General features: G+C 55.5%; 2 protein-coding genes across 2 annotated transcripts in view; both read right to left on the bottom strand.

Moving 5' to 3' along the window:
• Nucleotides 1-1,880: 1,880 nt before the first annotated feature.
• LOC126035739 (EH domain-containing protein 2-like) lies at nt 1,881-3,586 on the bottom strand. The gene is made up of 3 exons (XM_049794608.1): nt 3,109-3,586; nt 2,087-2,335; nt 1,881-1,902 (listed from the first exon to the last, which is right to left on the bottom strand). The coding sequence occupies exons 1-3, from the start codon at nt 3,501-3,503 to the stop codon at nt 1,881-1,883; spliced, it is 666 nt and encodes a 221-aa protein (XP_049650565.1). The 5' UTR covers nt 3,504-3,586.
• A 1,282-nt stretch (nt 3,587-4,868) lies between these two features.
• The window catches only part of BICRA (BRD4 interacting chromatin remodeling complex associated protein), a 39,299-nt gene continuing 23,072 nt past the window's right edge, over nt 4,869-21,095 (bottom strand). Inside the window, 12 exon segments of the mRNA XM_049794539.1 lie at nt 4,869-8,715; nt 8,718-8,766; nt 8,768-9,159; nt 9,753-9,855; nt 10,275-10,369; nt 10,797-10,945; nt 11,139-11,200; nt 11,766-11,891; nt 12,375-12,502; nt 12,858-13,050; nt 14,103-14,735; nt 17,984-19,963. Coding sequence (XP_049650496.1) covers nt 7,946-8,715; nt 8,718-8,766; nt 8,768-9,159; nt 9,753-9,855; nt 10,275-10,369; nt 10,797-10,945; nt 11,139-11,200; nt 11,766-11,891; nt 12,375-12,502; nt 12,858-13,050; nt 14,103-14,735; nt 17,984-19,963 — 4,680 coding nt within the window. The 3' untranslated portion in view covers nt 4,869-7,945.

Below are 21,095 nucleotides of genomic sequence, written 5' to 3'. Positions count from 1 at the left end.
AAAACCCAACCCTAATTCCAACCTAAACTGTAACCCTAACCCCAACCTCAAACCCAACCTTCATCTCAACTCTAACCCCAAGCCTAACCCCAAAAACCAACCCTAACCCCAACCCCAACCTCAAATCCAACCTTCATCTCAACCCTAACCCCAAACCCCAATCATAACCCCAAACCCAATCTTCATCTCAACCCTAACCCCAAAAACAATCCTAACCCCAACCCCAACCTCAAACCCAATCTTCATCTCAACACTAATCCCAAACCTAATCCCCAAACCCAATCCTAACCTCAACCCCAACCTCAACCCCAACCTTCATCTCAACACTAACCCCAACCCTAACTCCCAACCTCAACCCTAATCCCAACCCTAACCCCCAAACCTGACCCCAACCCCAAAACCCAATGCTAAACCCAACTCCAACCTCAAACCCAGCCTTAACCTCAACTGTAACCCCAACCCTAACCCCAACCCTAACTCCCAAACCCAACCCCAACCCAAACCCCCACCCCAGCCCCTGCATGGAGCGGGAACCCACCAATGGGGTCTTGCTCTGCCCTCCCCTTCCCTGCACCCCTCCACTGAGCCCCCCCCAGCCCTGACACCCCCCCCAGTGTAGCACCCAACCCTTGTCCACGCGGTGGCCCCGCTTGGCAGCACCCCGGGGTGCTGGGGGCCATTGGGGTGCCGTGACACCCACGGCCCCTCCACGACAGCCCCCACTCCCTCCCTGGCCCCCCCCCCCCCCTTGGTAGCGGGAGGCCCCAAGAGCCTGAAAAAAAAGCACCAAAAAAGGAAACGCAGCAAGTCCTGGGAAAAGTCTCTCTGTCCCCATTCCCATTCCCGTCCCCAGCCCTATCCCTACCCCTGACCCCAAACTTGACCTAATCCTTGTCCTTGACCCCAACACTGGCCCCCCCCCAGCCCCCCCCAGCCCCCCATGCATACCGCAGCAGGGAGTGTCCAGCCAGGAATTTGGCCTCAACCCAGTCCCAGCCCACCCCTGACCCCCCCTTTTCCCAGCCCTCCCCTTTTTCCAGCCCCCACTTTTCCCAGCTCCCTCTTTTCTAGGATCCCCCAACCTGGGGGGGTGTGTGTCTCCTCCAGCCAAGCCCCCCACCCCCCCCCCAAATCCATGGGGACATTTTGGTAGCGGGTGCCAAGGCTCTTGGCAGAGGCTGAGGGTTTCAGGGTGGGGAAGGAAAAGGAGGGGGGGGTCCGGGGCGGGGGGGGGGCACGGCCTCCGCAGTGGGGCAGCTGGAAAGTTGGCAGCGACCCCAGGGATATGGGGCAAGCCCCCCTCCACCCCCCCCCCAGCTCCACAAAGGGGGTCCCAGATAAACCCCCCCCCATCGCAGGACCCCCTCGTTGCTCATCCCAACCCTGGAGGGCGGTGGGGTGGGGGGGAGTGTTGGCACCCCCCCCCCCCCCCCCCCCCAGCTCTTGGGAACCCATTGCGTCGCCTTTGGCTCCCATCGCCGGAGCCTCACCCCACCCGCTGGCAAACACCCCCCCCGGCTCTACCCCACCCTTGGCACCCGCTGGACCTTGCACCACCCAGCAGCACCCCCTGCGTTTTGTAACCTCCGTTGGCACCCCGCTACAGTTTGCAAACCCCCCCCCTCCCATTAGCACCCCGCTGCGCTTCCTCCCCCCCCCCCCAGCAGCACCCTATTACCCCTTGCACCCCCCCATCTGCACCCCACTGTGCCTTGCAGCCCCCACTGCGCTTTGCACCGCCCCCCTCTGCACCCCACTAAACCTTGCACCCCCCCCATTTGTACCCCATTAAACCTTGCACCCCCCCATTTGCACCCTATTATGCCTTGCACCCCCCCATTTGCACCCCATTAATCCGTGCACCCCCCTTTTGCACCTCCTTACACTTTGCACCCCCCATAACTATTTGCACCCCCATTTACACCCCATTAAACCTTGCACCCCCCCATGACGCTTTGCACCCCCCCCATTTACACCCCGTTAAACCTCGCACCCCCCCATCTGAACCCCATCACGCCTTACACCCCCCCCCTTACGCCCCCTGACACTTTGCACCCCATTACCCTTTAACCCCCCCCCCCCCCACCCCCGTGTCCATCCCCCACCGCATCTTGCACCCCTCCACTGCCTTGGGGTCCCACTCACGCCCCTCCCCCCCGGGTTGGAAGGGGTAGGGGGGGACACCCCCCCCCCCCCAACCCACGCGTGTCCCGGTCGCGGGTGGGGGCCCCCCTCACCCCGGCAGACGCGCTGTTTGGCCCCCGAGAGGATGCCGGGGGTGTCGATCAGGCTGATGCTCTCCAGCACCTGGTTGGGGAGGTGGGCGCACATGAACCTGCGCGGGAGGAGCCGCGTTAGTGCCCCCCCCCGGGGACCCTCCCCCTTACACCCCCACCCCCCACACACCTCGACACCCCCCCCACCCCCCCCCCCAACCTCGACCCCCGGGGTCTGGGATTGCGAGAGGGAGCGGGGAGGGCTGTAGGTGGGCAGCACCCACTCGTGGCTGGGGGGGCCCCCCCCCCCAGAAAGTGCCAGCGCATCTGGCAGCCCCTGACGGCCTCTTTCCGAGGCGGGGGGGGGGGGGGACGGGGGGGGCCGGCTTTGGGCCAGCGGGGCCTTGGCAGGCTCAGGAGCCGCATTCCTGATGCCTGGCTCATCCCCCCCCCCCCCCCCCCCCCCGCTCTTCCAGACCCCCCCACCCGTGGGGGTGGGGAGCAGACCCTACCCCCCTCCTTTCCAAGGGGTGACCCCAAACGGGACCCCCCACCCGGGGTCTGAGCTGGGTGCTGAGCAGCTGAGGGCTGCCCCCCCCCACCCCATTTTGGGCTTTTTTGTGGGGGGGGTGAGAGAAAATACTGCAAATTGGGGAAAAAAACCCCAAGAATCGGAGGGTGAAATCTGGGATCCCCCCCTCCCAAGGTGGAATTGTGTGTGGGGGTGTCCCCCATTTCTTTTTTTGGGAGGGGGCGGCTTTGCTCCAGTAAAGCTCAACTTGTGGAGCGGGACCCCCCTCACCCAGCCCTGGGGCGGTGATGATGATGATGATGATGATGGCGGGGGGGGGGGGGGGTGGGGGTGGAATATTGGGGCGGGGGCTGCACTTACCGGTTGAGGAAAGTATTCCCAAAAGGATTAAGTTTCCGGAAAGGTTTTTTGGGATCGACGATGAGGGCGTTGCCCGGCGTGATCCCCTCCGTCTCCCCGTGCATGATGGCCACGAAGGAATCGGTGGTGGGTTCGGGACCGATCCGGCTCCCGGGAATCTCCTGTTCCAACAGGTAACGGATAAAAGTGGTTTTCCCGGTGGAATATTGCCCCACCACCAACACCATGGGTTTATTATCGAAATCGGCGTCTTCCAAAGCCGGCGAGTGGAAATCGTGGAAACGGTAAAATTCCTCCACCGGTAAAAGTTTCTTCTTGTAGAGGGTCTTCAGCCCCTCGGTGACGGTGCGGACCACCTCGGGGCTCTTCCCGTTTTTCCGCATCCAGCTGAACATCCTGGCGATGGATTGGGGGGGGGGCGGGGGGTGGGGGGGTATGTCCCCGGTGAGATGTCAAGAGGAGGGGAGCGGCAACCTCGAAATGGGTGGGTGGGTTGGGGAAAGGAGGGGGGGGGGGAAGCTGGCGAAGGGGGGGGTCTGCGGGGTTCAGCTGGAGGGCTGAGCCATGGGGTGCTGGGGGGCGCGCGGTGGGATCCCCCCCACCCCTCAACCCGACCTGGGCTCCTCGGAGGAGAAACGCTGCAAAATTTGAGCAGAAAAAAGGAGGGTTTGGGGGTTGTTTTCGCCTTCCCGGTGAGGCTCGGGGCTGCCTGTTCAGAGGGCCGGGGGGGGGACGGGGACGGACGACGGGTTTCTCCTTTTGGCCTTTTTTTCCCCCAAAAAATGCGGCGAAAGGCTGTCGGGGGGTCCACGGAGGGAGTGGAGCTGCCAGCGCCGCTTTCCAGAGCGGGACGCTGCTCCTGGCCGATGCGACTTGTCCCTTTTCTTCTTTTTCTCCCCCTCTTCTCTTTTTTTTTTTTTTTTTTTTTTTTTTTTTTGAGGAAAAAAATCCCTCTCCCGGCGATGCCGAAGGTCCCGAAGATCTGAGCGGGGGGGGGCCGAAGGCGGCCGGGAGAAAAGGGCTGGGGAGGGCGGGGGAATATATTAACATAAATTATCAGGGCGAGGCGGGGTTGAGATGAAGCCATAAAAGAAAAAAAAAAAAAAATTAATAAATTAATAACGGTGAGGGGACTGGGGGAAGGATTGTGAGAACCGGCCACCGTGGTTTCCGTGCTGGAGCCCCCCTCCCCAAAAAAGAACCCCGACCCCTCTCCCGGGTCAGGATTCAGGTTCTTCCACACCTTAGCTGCAAGTCCTAAAGCCCTCAGAATTCACCCCAAAACACCGAGGGTCAGTCCGGGTTGCCCCCAAGGCTGGGACCCCTCCCTCCACCCGGGGCCTCAGTGCTGCTTTTGGGTTTTACCTGGATTTTAATTATTTTACCGATGCGGGCAAGGGGCGGGGGTGTTTGCCAAAAGCAAGAGGGACCACCGAGGCGGGCGCAGTTTTTAAAAAGAAGAGCGATTTAATTTACACAGAAGTACTAAATGTACATAATTCTTTAAAAAAATCGTTATACACAATAAATACAGTACAAAATTATTTTATAGTACTATATTTTGTTTCAAACGGTGAGAGCGTTCACTGGTACCAGCGGGGCGGGAGGGGACGGGAGGGGGACGGGGGTCGTCAGACTCGTTTGGGGGTCTCCGTCACCGCTCTGGGGGCGAGGACGGGGCGGGAATTTGGGGGGGGGGGGGGCACCCTCCAACTTTTGCCTCCCCCCCCCGCCCCCAAAATGTGGACTGCAACAAGTGAGAAAGGGCTGACCCCCCCCACCCTGGTGTGCAACACAAGATTCCAATGGCCAAACCTGGATTTTTCTCCGCAAAATTGGTGGGGCGGGGAAGACCCGCCCTCCCCACCCCCCCCAGCATCAAACGGCCCTTTTTGGGTGAAAAGGGAAATCTTGGGTTTTCCAATAGATCCATCTCGAAGGGAAAGGAAAAATAAAGAGTTAACGATCCCAATCCACGCTTCCTTCTCGCTTAAAAAAAAATAAAAATTAGACACTAAACAAAAACCCCAAACAATTTAATATACATTTTTATATATATATATATGTATATATAAAAAAGAAAACGCCAAATATTTTTAGCCTGGGAATCGTTGTCCCTTATTGCTACCCTGACCCATCCGTGCCGAGCCGCTGTGCCAGGGGCTCGGGGGTCCGGCCGCTCGGTGGCATCCGCCCGTGCTGCGTCCAACCGTGCAGGAAAAATAAAATAATCATAAAAAATTAAAAAAACCCCGAAATAATTACCTTGGGTTTGCTCGCTCCAGCCTAGGGATGAGCAAAGGGCCCCCCCGCACAAATTCCCGGGGAGCGCCAAATCCAGCCCCCTCTCCTCTCCAAGTCCCTTCCCTTGGGAGCCGTTGGCGGGATGAATCCTGCTCCCCTCTAAGGCCTTATCTTTTTGGGGTGAAAAAAGAGGAGACGAGGGAGCAAGGAAGCACATGGGGGCTGCCAGCATTCCCAAAAGTCATCTGCTCCGTTTGGGAGCGATGTGGGATTGGGGTGGGGAGTATCACGCTTTTTCCATGAGAATGGGAGAAATAAAAAAGCCACCGGGAATTTCTGGAGGAAAGAGCAGGATTTGGGCAAAGGGGCAGAGGGGGGGTGAATTTCGGCGGCTGAAGCCGGGTGTTGGTGAGCCAGCGCGCCGTGAGCAAGCGCACAGGAATGCCGAGCGTGCTCACCGCCCCGTTCCCAGGCTCGGGAAAAGCAGATTTATGGTTCCTTCTTGGAAAAAAAATAAAAAAAATAAAAATAGAAGCAAAAAAAAAAAAAAAGAAAGAAATCCCATCCCCACCCCCACCGGGCAGCTCCTCCCCAGCCTCGTCCCACCAGAGTGGCCGTCCCGGCACTGGGCGATGCCACGCACGCTCCAGTGTTACGGCACGCTGCAGGTCTGGAGAGCGAGGGGAGCAAAATTCCCCCTTTGGTTACTTTTTTTCACCCTAAAAAACACCCAAAAACTTTGGCAGGGTGGCGGCTCTGCCCTGGTTTTGTTGCACCGTCCTTTGAAACATCACTTTTTTGTTTTTTTGGGTTTTTTTTTGTTGTTGTTTGGTGGGTTTTGGAGGAAGGGAAGCCGACGCCGGCTGGAGAGGAAGGATGTTTTTCTGTTTCCAAGGGTGATCCCTCCCTGTTTACACTGCCCAACACTGCACAGAGGCTCCCTTTCACCAGAGCGGGGAAAAAAAAAAAATATTAAAAAAATAAACCAAAACCAAAAAAAAAACCCCCAACAAACCAAACCCGGAAAAAACCCAATGTTCAGATGCCGTTCGTTCTTTCCCCATTCCCGCCCAGACCCTCGCCCTCTGTTATGGGGAGGGAGGTGGGTATCCCCCCCTCCCCCAAGGTCTCTGCCCTTCGCTCCACCCCAAATCTGCAGCGTTTTGGCCCAAAATCCCATTTCCCCGAGTTTTCCAAAACACGGAGCTGCCCTTACACATACACCCCCCCCCCCACACTCTGATGCTGTATATATACATACATATATATACACACGTATATACACACGCACCCCCTGGCGCTCGCTGATCGTATATGTATTTATATATGCGGATGTATGTATATGTATGCGTATAGGCTGGTGTAACTGGCCTGGGAGGGGACCAGGCTGGGAAGACGACGGGACAGTGGCAAACGCACCCAATGGCACTTAAAAAAAAAATAAAAAATTGAGGTTTAACTTATTGCCTCCGAAAGAAAAAAAAGGAGGGCGAAAACGGGATGGAGGGATGCAGGTGGGCTCGCGGGTGCAAATGTAGGGAAAATGGGAAAAAAGCCAGCGTCCTGGCTGGCACCGTGGTGGGAGGGAGGCCCTAAGGCAGAGCGGGAACGGACGGATCCTCCCAGGAGCTTCTAGCATCTCACAAAATACTTTTTTTTTGGAAGGGTGCGCTTACAGCGTATAATCACTGTTTTTTTTTTTTTCCTCCCCACCTCCGCCTTCAAAAACTCGCCCTTCCTGCCATTTTCAGCGTCAATCTGGGAGAGATGAGGCAGAGCCAGGGAGGGGGGGTGATGGGCAAAAGCAGAACCAGAGTCATCCTCCCCCCCCCCCCCCAGCTTCCCTGGCTGGACGCTATTCCTCCCCTCCTCTGCCAGATCCCACCCTCGAGGGATTTGCTTCTCCTCCAGGCATAAAACTGTAAACTTTGCTTTTCCTTTTAGCCATTAGTGTTTGTGTTTCCTTCTCTTTTTTTTTTTTTGCCCTTCGCTGACTAGCCAGAGGATCCAAAAACTCGCGCGGTATCCAAAATAACTTAAAAGGAAGGATAAATTTTGCCCCTGGGGCAACACGACTGCAGAGTCCTCTTTGGCCTCCCACCGGTTCTGATTTGCAACCTGCTCCGGAGCTTACGGCTGGCTGGGGTGGGAGCAGGGTCAGGATGGAGGGGGGGGGGGGAGGGGGGAGGGAAGAGAGAATAGACCGATCAGATATTCATATTAGCAATTTGTTACAGAATCTAAATTACACAGCCGACAATACCTATGGGCCCCACCAGTCCGCCCCCGGGCGCTCGGTCGCATCACACTTGCTGCCGAGGTCAGGCGGATCGTAAATCCGACCTCCGCCCGCGCTTTAAAACATACAAACCCCCACATTTTTATAAACACGGGGGCAAAACATCCCCAGGAGGCCCTCCATTCCCCCATTCCTCCCATCCCAGGCCCGGCCCGTCGGGTCTCTGGGAGGCGGCTCCACTGGGGAGGGGGGGGGCTCAACCGCATCCAACCAGCAAGAGCTGCTGCTTCTTCTCTTCCTTCTTCCTCTCCAGTCCTTGTTCCGTGTCCCGCTGCCGCTCCGTTTGGTTCTCTGTTATCTGTTCAACGTCCTTGCTCCAAGGCCACCGTTGTGATTAGGGGCAAGGTAGGCGTCTGTACGGTGGACGGGTGAGGAGAAGGGGGAGGAGGAGGAGTTGTAAGAAGAGGAAGGCGTCCGGACGTTCTGGCCCCCAGTCTGAGGTTGCTGCAGGTTAAGGATGCTGTCGATGGCGCTCTGGAGGTGCTCGTTGAGGGAATCGTCCTGGGGGCTGTCGCTGGAGAAGCTGGCGTTGTCCACCTCGAAGGACTCTGACTTTCTACGCTTGGCCGGGGGCAGCGGCACCTCCCAGGTGAGTTCTGAACCCGAACCCTGGTCGGGGGGCTCGGGTTTTATCATCCCGCGGTAAAATTCGTCCTCGACTTCCGCAAGCTCCTTCATAAGGCCACTGGTGGAGTCGTCGGTCTTCTGCGGGGCCGGGCTGTCCTGCAGGACCAGGGAGCGAGCATCGCTCCTGTTGAAGAAGAGGAGCTTGGAGCTCTCCTCCGGCCGGCTCTTCTCCGCGGCGGCCGCTGAAGGGCTGTCCTGGCTCTTGTGGGAGGTGATCACGCTCCTGGATCCGTCCTCCTGCTTGATGACAAGGGCGCCGGGGAGTTTGTCAGCTTTCAGGGCGCTCCCCTTGGGGCAGGCATCGGTGGGTTTCTCGGCCACGAAAGCGTCCACGTTCTCGCGGTAGGTCTTGCGAAGAGGGAGCCGGCAGTAGGTCACGATGGGCTTCTTCTCGGTGGGAGCCGAGGTTACATGGTCAACGGTCCCGTTCATCTGGCCGGCGGTGGTGGAGGAGGAGGCAGCGGTGGTGCCGACGGTGCCGGAGGCGTGCGGGTCGGGTCCTTTGATGACGCGGCACACGGGGGGTGGCTGGTGCACAGGGTCCAAGGCGGTGTTGTGGACCACTTTGCTGAGGCCGGCCTCCTGCTTGATTTTCAACTTGAGGCCGATCCGACTGCGTGCCTCGTAGGTTTTGATGGGGGGTTTGCTCCTTGAGGGCAAGGCGTCCTCGTCCCCGTCCAAAGAGGGGGACGCCTTGGCCCAGGTGACTGACGGGGAGCCCCCGCTGTGCTTGATCACCAGCTTGGTGGGGTGGATGGGGGGGGTCGTCTGCACGGGGGGCACCTTCAGGCTCTCGGGGGCCGGTGTTGAGCTGGAGACGGAGGCCAGGGCCGCCGAGGAGGAGAGGCTCTGCGAGCGGGAGGACGAGGAGACGTACTCGTCTGGAACAGAAAGACCGTGTCAGGCATTAGCCTGAGCGTGAAATGCTATCCCTCAGGTTTTTTTTTAATTAAAAAGTATTATTATCACAATAATATTATTGCGAAACATTTATTTTGCAAATTGGCCTGCTTGTGCTAGGATGTATTATTTTTTTTCTTTTCCCTTCTCACGCCTCTCAGCCCCTCTTCCCTTCAAGAACTTCTTACAGAGTTTATCCATTATTATCTCGCTCTGAGAAAGACACGGTAACTTAGCACAAACCTTTAATAAAGAACCTCCAGAGCAACCAGGCACAAGGAGGAGTTTGTCAGGAGCCTGAACACTGCAGACGCTTTGACTTCAGTAAGATTTTGGCCACTGAGATCTTTAACGTAAAGGAGCGAGAGGGAAGAGTACAGGCAGCAGCAGGTAACGCTCACTCTTGCTTCCAACAGCTTTTCCCCCAAATCCCCGTGGACCGTGGTGGAACAGGCTGACACTGTCCTGCCCTGAGCATTGCAGGGCCCAGAGACCTCACACCTAGCCTCCTAAAAGGAGGAAAACATCAAAACCCAAGTATGTGGACAAACAACGGGAATAATTAGTCTCCCACCTGGTTTCTCCTTTGCCAATTGCTTGTCAAGCGCTAACATGGTCTTTTCTTCCTGTATAAACATGCGGTCGATCATCACCATCTCTGCAGAAGGACTCACTCTCTGCAGGCGAGGAACAGAAAGGGGGAGGGAGAGGAGAGGGATGGGGAGGAAGAGCGGCTGCAGTTACATATCACCACCACCTTAACCCACTCTATTAATTAACTCTTCCCGATTTTTCCCCACCTCCGTTCATAAAGAGCGATGAAGGCTGAATGGAGAGCTGCCTGCTGCTGAATTCATGGCAAAATAAATACCAACCTCTTGCAAAGACCTGACTGAGCCAATGGTAGGGAGGGGAAAGCTTTCAGACTTCTGCCAACATCCAGGGGCTAAGCCCCCACCGACTCCACTGCAGTAGGGCCACGGCGCTCAACTTTAACCAGTAAAACCGCGGGTTGATCCGAGCAGCCCACGTTGGAGAAATAATTGTGTTTCTAGCCCCACTGGTGAGACTGGAGAAGGCAAGCCGCCGGACTCACCCGAGACTCCTCTAAGAGCAGCAGGCGGTACTTGTTCAACATTGCTTGTGTGCGCTTTAGCAGCTGGGTAGACACCACTTCAAACTCCTCGTCCACTGTGAGGAAGGGGAGGGTGGGGAGAAAAGAAAGTTTGTGTCACAAGGCAAGTGCAGATACGGGGTCTTTATTATTAACTTTTCTAGTGCACTCACCTGGGGGAGACCCTGAAAAAAGGGAGTCAGCATAATTTCTAATAGCTGCGATTATTAAGAATTTGCCAAGATCTGTTTTAACCATTTCTCAAAATGTACAGAGACTGTGACAAAACTTTAATTACCTTTGAACTATTACAGGACAGAAACCCTAGATAACTTCCAATATTTTCTCTTGGAAATTTATGTTTTTCTTCAGTGAAGGTGTAGATAGTTTCCCTTTTTTTTTTCTGTAGTACTAAAAACCCCCACTTTTTTTTAAAGCTCGATCCACCGTCCTCATGTTTTAGCAGCCCTGGGGACCTCTGTGCCATCCCCTGGGAGGACTTACCCTTCCTGTAGTCTTGAGTAGAGGGCAGCATCCCCTGGTAGACGTGGTAGGGCAGGAGCCGCTGCAAGGCATCGTCGAAGGAGCGGAACGACGTCTTGTAGTCGGGATGCAGCACCGCGCCCTGGTGTTTGTGCAGCTGCTCCAGGAAACTGGACGGAAGGAGAAGAGGGAAAACTGCTGCGGGGGGGAGTGGGTTTGACACGCAAAATTCCCTGCTTCCAGCGTTAACAGCATGACGTGGAAGACGAGCCACAGAAATATACTACGGTAACAAATGGAGCCGCAGCAGTGAGATGGTCTCTGGTGCTTTAATTTATCAGGCCCCAACCCCGACGCACTCACCAAGCTTCCTTGCTGGGCTGTAGTGTCGGGGCTTTCTTCAGACCAAGCTTGCTGTCGTACTGCTGGGAGAACAAAGGACAGGGGTGAGAGGGGACGGTGCCGACACACCGGGTTTAACCTGCACCAGCAGATGGACCGAGCCCGCGCGACTGGGAATTCATTTTCTTTGAGGGAATTGAGATATAGGAGCAGAATTGTGGAGACTGGCAACTGCTCTAGGAAGAAAGAAAATGGATCGAATTGGTTTAGAATTAGGGGAATGAGCGAATGGGGAAAGCGTGGATTACCATGGATTTTAAGTATGGAGGAGGTCTTCTGCTCACTTTGACAAAACATCTTTTGGCGTATTTAGATTACACATATAAATCAGTACATATAGCCCAAATATACCAATATATAAATATACCAAAGATAGGAAATTTATATATATTTGTATTTCGGTACATTTAGAGTTCCCACACTAACAGGATGTGCAACAACCTGCAAAGAAACCTCATTTCTTTCAATGACAAAGCTTGACAGTTGCCAGTGCTCTTCTGCTTCGTCCCCTCAAGACTGTTCCTTGGAAAAGCCCTCTGCAGACTCTTCCTTTAACACCCCCCCCCCCCCGCATCGGTGCATGCTCACCAGCTGTTGGCCTTGCACTGGGACCGAGGGCACGAGCTGTGGTAATCCTTTCCCAACGACCTGGATCTGCAAGGGACCTTTCCCAAGGTTCAGGCCTGAGACAGAACTGATCACGCCAGGCTTAGTCTGCAGAATAACAAAAAGAAATTGCTTTGTTTACAATCCCAGAGTGATTTCACCAAATAACAACGAACTGTCTGCCAAGACAACACTGGGCGTTGGTGAAAGCGCTTGCAGCCACCTCCCTTGCATCTCAGGTGTAAATACCCAAATCTAAGATGTATTTTTGCATAAAAATAGAACTATTCTAGCTTGTACTTCCAGAAATCTACATCAACAGCCTTGATATCCCATTAAATCACCACTAAGTAGTCGATTCTCTTAAAGAGGAGGAATGATGAAGACCCCCTCCCCAAAAGTTTCACTAATATTGGTGGGAATTTTCCATCACCTTTAGAGGTTCACAGCACTTCAGAAGTGGGAAAAAAAGTTTCTAGAAATTAATTCTTTCTTTTTGATAAAATGGAGGGGAACGCTGACAGATTTGTTCACTCTCAAGGTGGAAAACTTCAAAATAAAGTGGAAAACCATGAAAAAATGCTTCCTCACCTGAACTGGCTGCTGTATGGCAAGAGGTGTTGCCGACTTCCCCTGGGCTGCAGCCCCTTTCCCAGCAGAAATCGGCGTGGAAACACCGGAGTAGGTTTTACTCTCTGCAGGAACCGGGGCGGTAATGCCTAGCAAACGTAAAACAGAGGGGGGTTTTGCATTTAAGTTCAAGCCTAGATAACAAATAACGTCATCCTGGATTCCCCCAGCACATTTCAACCTGAAAGACTGAGCTTTTATCAAAAAACCCGAGCGTAAAATGAGCACCAGAGTTTGATTGCCCCGACCCTGGCTCCCTGTGATGTCAGCTTTCACCCCAACGCCCTTTTCTAGCACGCGAAGCATCACTTCAGCAGCTGAGCTCTCCCAAAACAAGGGCAACGTGATGCTCGTGTGCCATGACGCTCGCGTGCCAGGACGCCTGTGCGCTGGGATGCCCTCCTGTGTTTTTCCCTGCCGAGAGTTGGAGCCAGCGGCACGAACCTGCAGTGGAAGGTGGGAGGGCGGCGGGTGCGTGGCTGTGCACAGGGGCCGGCGTTGTCGTCGTCACTGCCACTGCCTGCCCCTGGCTGCTCACCAGGACGGAGGAGGATGGGCTGCTGAACTGGCTAAGTGCGGGGGAAGCCTGGCTGGTGGGAGGCTGCTGCTTCGTTTGCAGGATGATCCCCTGGGGCACCTGTGTGGGATAAAAAAAACCAAACCACCCAGAAGTTGAAAACATGCCCTAAACCCATTGCTTTTTAATCCGCGCGTACCATCGATACAGCACAAATGCATAAAGAGGGAAGGGACCGTTTGCCATGCTGGCCCCATCTATCCCTGCAACCTCAGCGCTGAGAGATGGACACAGAGTAGAAAAAAAACCAGGTGCTGCTGAGCTCCACCCCTCCAGCCCGGCTGGGGCCTGGGGTCTAAACCGCAGGAATGGGTCCTGTGCGCTCAAAACAAGCAAATTGGGTCCTTAGAAGGGGAGTTTGCTGTAAGTTAATATGCAGTTAAATAAAACCAAGCTCAAGCCCTTTTCATTCCCTGCTCCTCTTCCTCTCCGCCCAAGTGATTATAAAATAAATAACAGTAGTTTAATTTTAGAAGCCTGGTTTTTTTTGGGTACTTCATTGGGAAGTCCTGACCCGCCCCCCTCCATCAGCGAAGAACCATTAACGAGGGCTAGATGGGTCCCCGAGTGTCTCTGTGGGAATACCTACATCCCACAGACCCAGCCTCAGCACCAGCACCCTTCCCAAATCACAGACCTGGGGGGCAAGATTCGACCCCTGCCTGGACAGGACAGGTCTCAGGTGATGCTTGTCATGGGAAAATGGGGCACGCTTTTATTTCTGTTGTGGCAAAACGCCTTCTCCTCATCTTATTTACAAACCAAAACATAAATTGCATCCGTGGAAGACGCCTCTCCTACAAGCGCTATACCTTAAGGTATGCACGTGCATTCCTGCGACAACAGGCAGCCGAACCAGATGTAAACCATGGCACAAATCCACCTGGCACCCCAAAAAAACCAAGAGGGCTGTGCCAAGGAAGCAGCACCTGGTTTAGCTCTACGGCAGAAGCCCCTGGGGACCTGCCTAGGAGGAACCAGAGGGGTTTTGCTTCCCTTTTTGCCTTTAATCCCTCGGTTCCCCGATGGCAGAAGGCTCGCAGACACGCTTTGCCACGCTACCTCCCTCCTGACCTATGCCCGGCGTGAGACCCTTGACAGTACTTATTTACCTGCTGGAACCTGTCCAGTATTTGCTTCTGCTGAGGAGCGGGGTTGGGGATGGCCGGGAGGGTTTGGAATTGGCTTGGGACCATCGGAAAGCTCCTCTGCTGCTCTGTGGTTAGGTGGAGAGTGTGGGTGGGAGTGGGAGGTTTGATCTGGCCCTGGGATGGAAACTGTAGCTGGAAGTGGGGGGAGTGGGCATGCTGGACCTCCGCCGGCGCCGGGAGCTGGACCTGGAGCTGCGCTGGCGGCGGGGCGGCTTCTGCCTGTGCCGGCGGCGGCTGGAAAGGCGGCTGGGGCTGGGAGGGTGGACGCAGGGGGTGCTGCCCCCCGCCGAGGGGGGACGAGGCCAGCTGGTTCTGGATGACGTACAGGCTGGGCATGGGTGCCTGGGGGGTGCAGGAGCGGGAGAGCGGTTCAGATGGGGGCCGGGAGAGGGTCTGCGGTTGGGAGGGAGGGCGCGAGTGGGGTCGGGAGGGGGGTCGGGAGAGAGGCTGGGGTTGGGAAGGAGGCCGGGAGGGGTGGGGGGACTGCATTTGGGAGAGGTGGGCGGCTGGGAGCTGCGGGCTCTCCCCTAGGGGAGGATGAGGTAGCGAAGGGGACGGGGAGGCTCCAGGGAGCTTCTGCTGCCCTGCAGGTAACTGAAACAGAGAAGGAAAGAGGAAGAAGTTAGTCGAAGCTCAGGAAGGAGTTTTGCCCTAGAAGATGCCCAACAGCTTTCTTGGCTCCGTCAAAACATGATGGCCAACCATGCAAGCAGCGCAAACTGCTCTGAAAGTGGCTTCACGAATCGCTCGTAGAGCATCTCTGCCTCCTGTGGTAACGAAGCCCTGGGAAAACAAGCTCCTGCTCTTGGCCGGTCTGCCCTAGCACCCTCCCTAAGCCTGTTGGGTAACACTGCTGGGGCAGTCCCTCTCCCACCTGGGGATGCCGGGGGGCACAGTGCTACTGCCAGATTCACCCAGCCCTGAACATGCCCCAGTGTCGCTTTTAAAAGCATTTTTAGGGTCAGGATAAGGTAAAACTGCAGGAGGGCATCTACCCTGGCTTTGCTTGGGCTTCCAAAAGCAGCTCCATGCCGCCGCCATGTCAGCCGAGGCAGGGACCCATGGCAGCCGTAGGCAGAGGGATGTTGAGCCCGTCCAGCCTGCCACTCCTCCCCGTGAGATCAGGGAAGAAGCGCTTTCTAGTTTTCTTCCCCAAAAACACCCTTACCACTGCGCCCAGGACTGGCTGGAGCAATGCCTGGATGTATCCTGACCTCCTTTCCCACCACAGGCAATGCAAATCTGGAGGGAATGGGATCTGTGGCCATCTTCCCCCCTGGTGAAGGGGATCTGTGGCCATCAGTTCCCCAGAGCTGGACGAGGGTTAACAAGGACAGCCCTAACAGCCTTCGCTGCTGTGAGCACCTGCTCAGCATCCTGCTGTTTAAACTTCTGGGGAGAGATTCACCCCAAGCACTGCGCTCTCCCTGTGCCTCAAAATATCCCTCCGATTAATTATAGTACTTCGCAACTACCAATTGCCATGGAAATATAAAGAATTGGGGGGGGGGGAAAGTAATGAAGCCTCTGGCAGGGACAAAAATGGACCAGACAGCAGCTTGCGAGTGTGAAGGGAGATGAGAAGAAAAAGCAACGCAGGGCGGCAGCAGCTTTCAGGGTTAGTGAGGACCTGCAGGCAAGCAAGCGGGAGCAGCTGGAGCTCGGAGGGGAGATGGATGGACAGAGGGATGGACGGCAGGGTGGCTGGCAGGGGGAAGAGAGCTACAGCCCAGCCATGGGAGAGCTGGGGGGCATCCCCATCTCTGGGCAGAGGGGACACCCGCAGCCCCCTGACTTTGGCCACAGCTTGCCCGTCCTGCACGCCCAGGGCTGTGAGTTGTGGTTTTGAGGTGTAAGGGCTGAAAATCTCCGAATGGCTGGCCCGGCGGCAGCTTGCCTTTGCCAAATGATAAATTACTAACGTTCACTTAATTCTGGGCGCCGAGCTGCCGGGTGCAAGGAGAGAGCATCCTGCCGTGCTCGGAGCACTTCTCCCCTCTCCTTTCCATCAATGTGAGCAGAGCAAACCTGGCTGCTTCACTCTGAAAGCAAAACCATGACCCTTTCGTCGGCTACATGTAGGTTCAGTGGAGAAAACCAGATTGCAGGAAGAGCTTGGAAGCTTTAAAGATAAGCAGGGCAAAAATAAATGCCGGGAGATATGACAGCACCCAAACCCTCTGCTGTAGCACACACAATGCACTGCAGTGCATGGTCTTCTGTTGCCGTATCAGTTTTAGTACGGCACATTGCGACGCACACGGGGAACATTTAGCAGTGACCACATTTACGGGTCCTCCTCCTCCTCCTCCTCCGCCTGCCTCTCACCACATCCATCCCAGCATGCTACGCCTACTTCATCGGCAACGCCACAAGGCGGCTGCTGAAGAGAAAACCATGGCTGCTCTCCTCCTGGACGCAGGCACCGCGTCTTCCACGGCTGGTGGCTGGCAGGAGATGCAGGACAGTCCTACTACAGACAGTGAGGAGAACAGCTCTCTCTGGAGGCAGGAGAGGGACTTTGCAGGGGAAGGCAAAGGGACCCATCGTGTCCAACCACAGTCCGATAACGCAACTGCAGCAATATTTAACACAATCGCAGATTTAGGTATGTCCCAGCAAAAAACCTACCATGACGCACAGGAGAACCCCTGTACTGTTATGACTAAGCATTAATACTCTACCTGGAATTGAAACCTGCATTAAATGGCAAACAGAGACAACGCTGGTGGAGCCGGAGCACACCATGTGTGCCAAGCCCTGTGCATCGGCTTCTCCTGAGAGCAGGAAGGGTTTTCTCTGTTTCTGGGAAGGGTTGTCTCTATTTCCGAATCTCAGGGGGGGTTGCGAGTTTCTTAAACTGTAACCCTTTAGTCACAGGAAGACGCCTGGTTTTAATTATGCTGAAATACCAGGAGGTGACTGTCAACATCAAGCCCACATACCTCAAAAGATGCTTCCGTGCTACTAGTTATGCCAAAGAAGTTCAAAAGAGAATTGTAAAGCTTTCCACTACTAAAATAATAATGATAAAATAATAGAGCGCTTGCTCTCTTCCCATTTCTTTCTCTGATAATTCAGGGACTTTGGTAGGCTGTGGACCAGCACCCACCTTTATGAATATAAGTTTAAGAAAAGCCACAACGGTTCAAATCCAGCATCTAAAATGTCACCAAACCCTTTACCAATGTAGGTAAGGCCAGATGAGATGTCTGCAGCCCTTGCTGGACCGAGCCCAACCTCCTCATGCTGTTACACGGGTGGGTTGCAGCCAACGCATCCGCAGCGGGGACTCTTGCGACGAGATGCTGCACGTTGCTGCCCACCCGGCTGCTGTTGTCACTTCTAGAGTCACTCAATTATTTTTAAAGGTCTGACTTGAGCTAATGAGGCTAGAAAACCCTAAGCAGGAAAGCAGGGCCAATGCCATGGGCTGAGCTTGACCCCAAGCTGCAGGCGGAGCATGGGGAGGAGGCGGACACCGACTCCATGCTGACCCCTCTGTGCCACGGCAGTGGCTTTGGTGACCTGGACAGACCCACTGCTAGCTCATTGTTCCAAAGGCAAGGTGATGGTACTTGACTACACGCAGAGCAGCCCCGAGTCCCGCTCACTGCTCCTGGCAATTTTAAATGTAAACGCCTACTGAGGAAGGGAATTTCCCTATGGTGGGAAGACAACATGGAAAGAATTAAGGTGACAGGGGAGCACTTCTAGCATGTACAGTGTGTAAAGCAAGCCCAAACGTGGAACTCTCCAGGGCCTGCCACGCTCAGTGTCGGTCTCCAAACACCCAACGGGCTGCAAACACTGTGGTCACCACCCAGAGGGGCTCTACTTGCCTGTTGTAGGAACATCTGCATGGAGTCCTGGTTGATGACGGCTCCGGCAGCTGCCTGCCCCAGGATGATCTTCTCCGGGCTGGAGGCCAAGCTGGGGCTGGGCTGGGAAGTCACGGGCTGCTGGGCAGGCGGCGGCGGTGGTGGTGGTGGCGGCACGTTGAGCTGGAGTGGAGCGGGCGGCTGGGAGGCGGTTTGGACGGTGAGGATGGAGGACTGGTCGGCACTGGGCAGCAGGCTGGCCCCCGAGGCAGACTGTGGCTGGACGAGGCCGGGGCTTTGGCTACTGGTGGTGGCGGAGGCTTGGATGCTCACTGCCTGGCCGAGGTTCTCGGTGGCGTTGAGCATGGCCACCTGGTTGGGCAGCGTCACCCCCTGGATCACCGTCTGCCCCGTCTGGCCCAGCGAGGCAGCCACTGAGGGTTGGCTCTGGGTGGTCAAGCTGCCCGCCAGCGAAACGGGCATCTGGAAGAGAGCCGGCTGACCCACCTGGCCGGGCTGGAGCTGGATGGGAGCTGAGAGTATGTGAGCAGTGCCGTGGGCGTTCTGTGAGGTGAGCACCTGGCCCAGGTTCAGTTGGCTGGCGATGTTCTGGTTGGTGAGGATCTGGGCTGGCAAGGCTTGGTTGGTAATCAGCTGTCCACCCGGCCCTTGGCTAGTTATGATATGGGCTTGCCCGCCAGGGTGGGAGGTGGTCAGGATCTGCCCTCCCATGTTGGCCTGCAAGGCGGAAAGCTGCTGGGGTATCTGCACGGCGGAGGCGCCCGCCAGCTGCCCGGGGAGGAGGAACTGGTTCTGGCCCTGCAGCATGGCCTGTGGGACGTGCTGGGCGGGGATAACGATGCTGCTGCCCTGGTTCAGCAAGTGGACGCTCATGGGCTTGCTGAGGGCCTGCTGCTGTGGCGGCGGCTGCTTGAAGACGTTGGCGGGAAGCCCTTGGGGGAAGCCTGACAGCACCACGTTCTGCCCGGGTTTGCTGGCCATGAAGGTCAGGTTCTGCTGGGCCTTCTGCTGCTGCAGGGCGGCTTCGTTCTGGATGGTCAGGGTGGTGTTGTTGGAACCGAAGGGCTTGGGGGTGATCTGGTACAGTTTCTGCTGGAGGACTCCGGCGGGTTTGGGCTGAATCGGGGTGGGTGTCCTGTGAATGATGACGTTTTGGGCCTGCACCAAGGGGCTGCTCAAGTTCGAGGTGACGGTGAGCGGCTGGGAGCCTTGAGTCCCGGACACACTCCCAAACATGGAGTTCCCGTTCAGTGTTGTGGTGGCCACTGTCGGCAGGTTCTTCTGGATGACGAGACCAGCACTCTGCGGAGAGACTCCTGTCGAGGCAAGGGTGACCTGCTGCTGCTCGGGCGCCGTCTGGGTGATGTAACTGCCGACGGGCATGGTGGCCACTTGGGAAGGCTGAACCTGCTTGGCGATGATCTGCTGCGCCGGCTGGTTGATGGCCATCACTTGCTGCCCGACCACCTGAATCGGCCCAATGCCCAGTGTCCCGCTGGGGCTGCCGTTGGGCAAGCCCTGGAGATTGGAGATGGGCTGGATGGTGACATTCCCCAAGCCGACCTGCTGGAGGAAAGGCTGAACGCTGATGGCCTTGTTGACAACATCTGCCCCAACCGACTGCTGCACCAGGGCTTGGTGCGTCAGGACAGCAGGTTGCTGCAGCCCGATCAGGTCGGCTCCGCCGGAGAAGATCTGCGGGGTGCCGTCGGAGGCCGTCTGCACCACCGGCTGAAGGGTGGGAAGCTGGAAGGAGCCCAGGTCCAGCTCGGCCTCTGCCTCCAGCGTCTGCTCGGTGATGTTGGCCTCTTGCAGGCTCTGCTGGAGGATGTCACAGGGCTGGTCTGAGTTCTGCAGGTTTGCCCCACTGCTGGACGGTGACCCCAGGATGTCATCTTCTAAAAAGTCAAGGTCCACGCTGGTCGTGGGCTGGCTCTGCTCGGTGCTCAGATGGTTGCCAGAGGACTCTTGTACGTGCAGCTGGGAGATCGCCGGTCAGAGGGGAGAAGAAAGAAGAAGGCATTGAGCTCGAGCACTGGGAAGAGGGCTAGAAGTCAACTGCTCAATAGCTTTCGTGAGCCACCTCAGAGAGGAGCAGGCGAACAGTGCCCTCAGACAGCCTGCACCTTGGTTTGCTAAGCATGGAGAGCATTTTGGCATCCCTGGGAGAGCCTAAATTAATATGTGGCATTGTTTGAGAGCTGGCAAGCTGGACGTCAAATGACTTGCTTTAAGTGAGGGAGGGGGCCAAGGGCAGAGCTTGTTAACGGCATCCCAAGGATGGGTTAAAAGCTTTACGTTTTCATGCATTAAGCCATTTCAAGGCCACCAAGTAGAAGAGTTCAGAATACATCCCTTGTCCGTAACTCTTAAAAATTAAGCTGTTGTTGGGATGGGAAGTGGAAATTTCATATTCTGGAAACAAGCCTAAATACTCCATGAAAACCCAGCCCTTTTCTTGCAAGAGACCTTCAAGCAGCAGCCGAGTTAACCTCAGACACACGCTGCAGTCTGTCGCTATAGGTGGCCCTCCTATAGCAAGGGTGTAGGGAGGGCATCCCTGGGCAAGCACCTTGCACGCAGCAAAGGCTGCGCTGAGAAGAACCAGGAAAATAATGGAAAAGCAACATGCAGCCTAACCTTAAACCCCACCAGCTCTCTGCTGTCGAGTTTTGTAAAACACAGATATACTAGGAAGTTAAAAAATAAAGTAAAAAATCAAAGCAGAAGTAAACCTCAACTCCTAGATAAATTTATTGGTTATAAAGCATCGGCAGCTTTACCCAAATTATTTGTAAAAAAATAAAGCGCAATGGAGAAAAAAAAATAAATAAAAAATAATCAAAATTACAATATAACTGGAAATAGAGAGAAAAAAAAAGTCATGCTTGAATGTTATCCATGCAGACTAACCCATGCTCTTGGGGGAAAAGAATTAAAAACAGAGGATTTTTAGATTCTACTTCCACACATTTCACCTTTGCTGCGGCAGAGGTCTGCAAGGAAAGGGAGCACCCCAGCCTAAGGGGAGACTAAGAGGAAAGGGATTTGTCTTGTCACCAACTTTTTAAAGCATTCTTCAAAATTATCTCTACCACCTTCGAGGTGTGAG

This window comes from Accipiter gentilis, chromosome Z, assembly GCF_929443795.1.
Source record: "Accipiter gentilis chromosome Z, bAccGen1.1, whole genome shotgun sequence".
Taxonomy (NCBI): domain Eukaryota; kingdom Metazoa; phylum Chordata; class Aves; order Accipitriformes; family Accipitridae; genus Astur; species Astur gentilis.
Note: the sequence above shows the minus strand (reverse complement) of the source record. Positions and strands in the feature narration are given on the sequence as shown.

Coding starts and splice junctions, on each gene's coding strand:
- LOC126035739 (XM_049794608.1), bottom strand. CDS start 3,503: ATGTTCAGCTGGATGCGGAAAAACGGGAAGAGCCCCGAGGTGGTCCGC. Junction 2,336..3,108: donor GGGAATACTTTCCTCAACCG/GTAAGTGCAGCC, acceptor CCTCCCGCGCAG/GTTCATGTGCGCCCACCTCC. Junction 1,903..2,086: donor GGTGGGGGATGGACACGGGG/GTGGGGGGGGGG, acceptor GGGTGCAAATAG/TTATGGGGGGTGCAAAGTGT.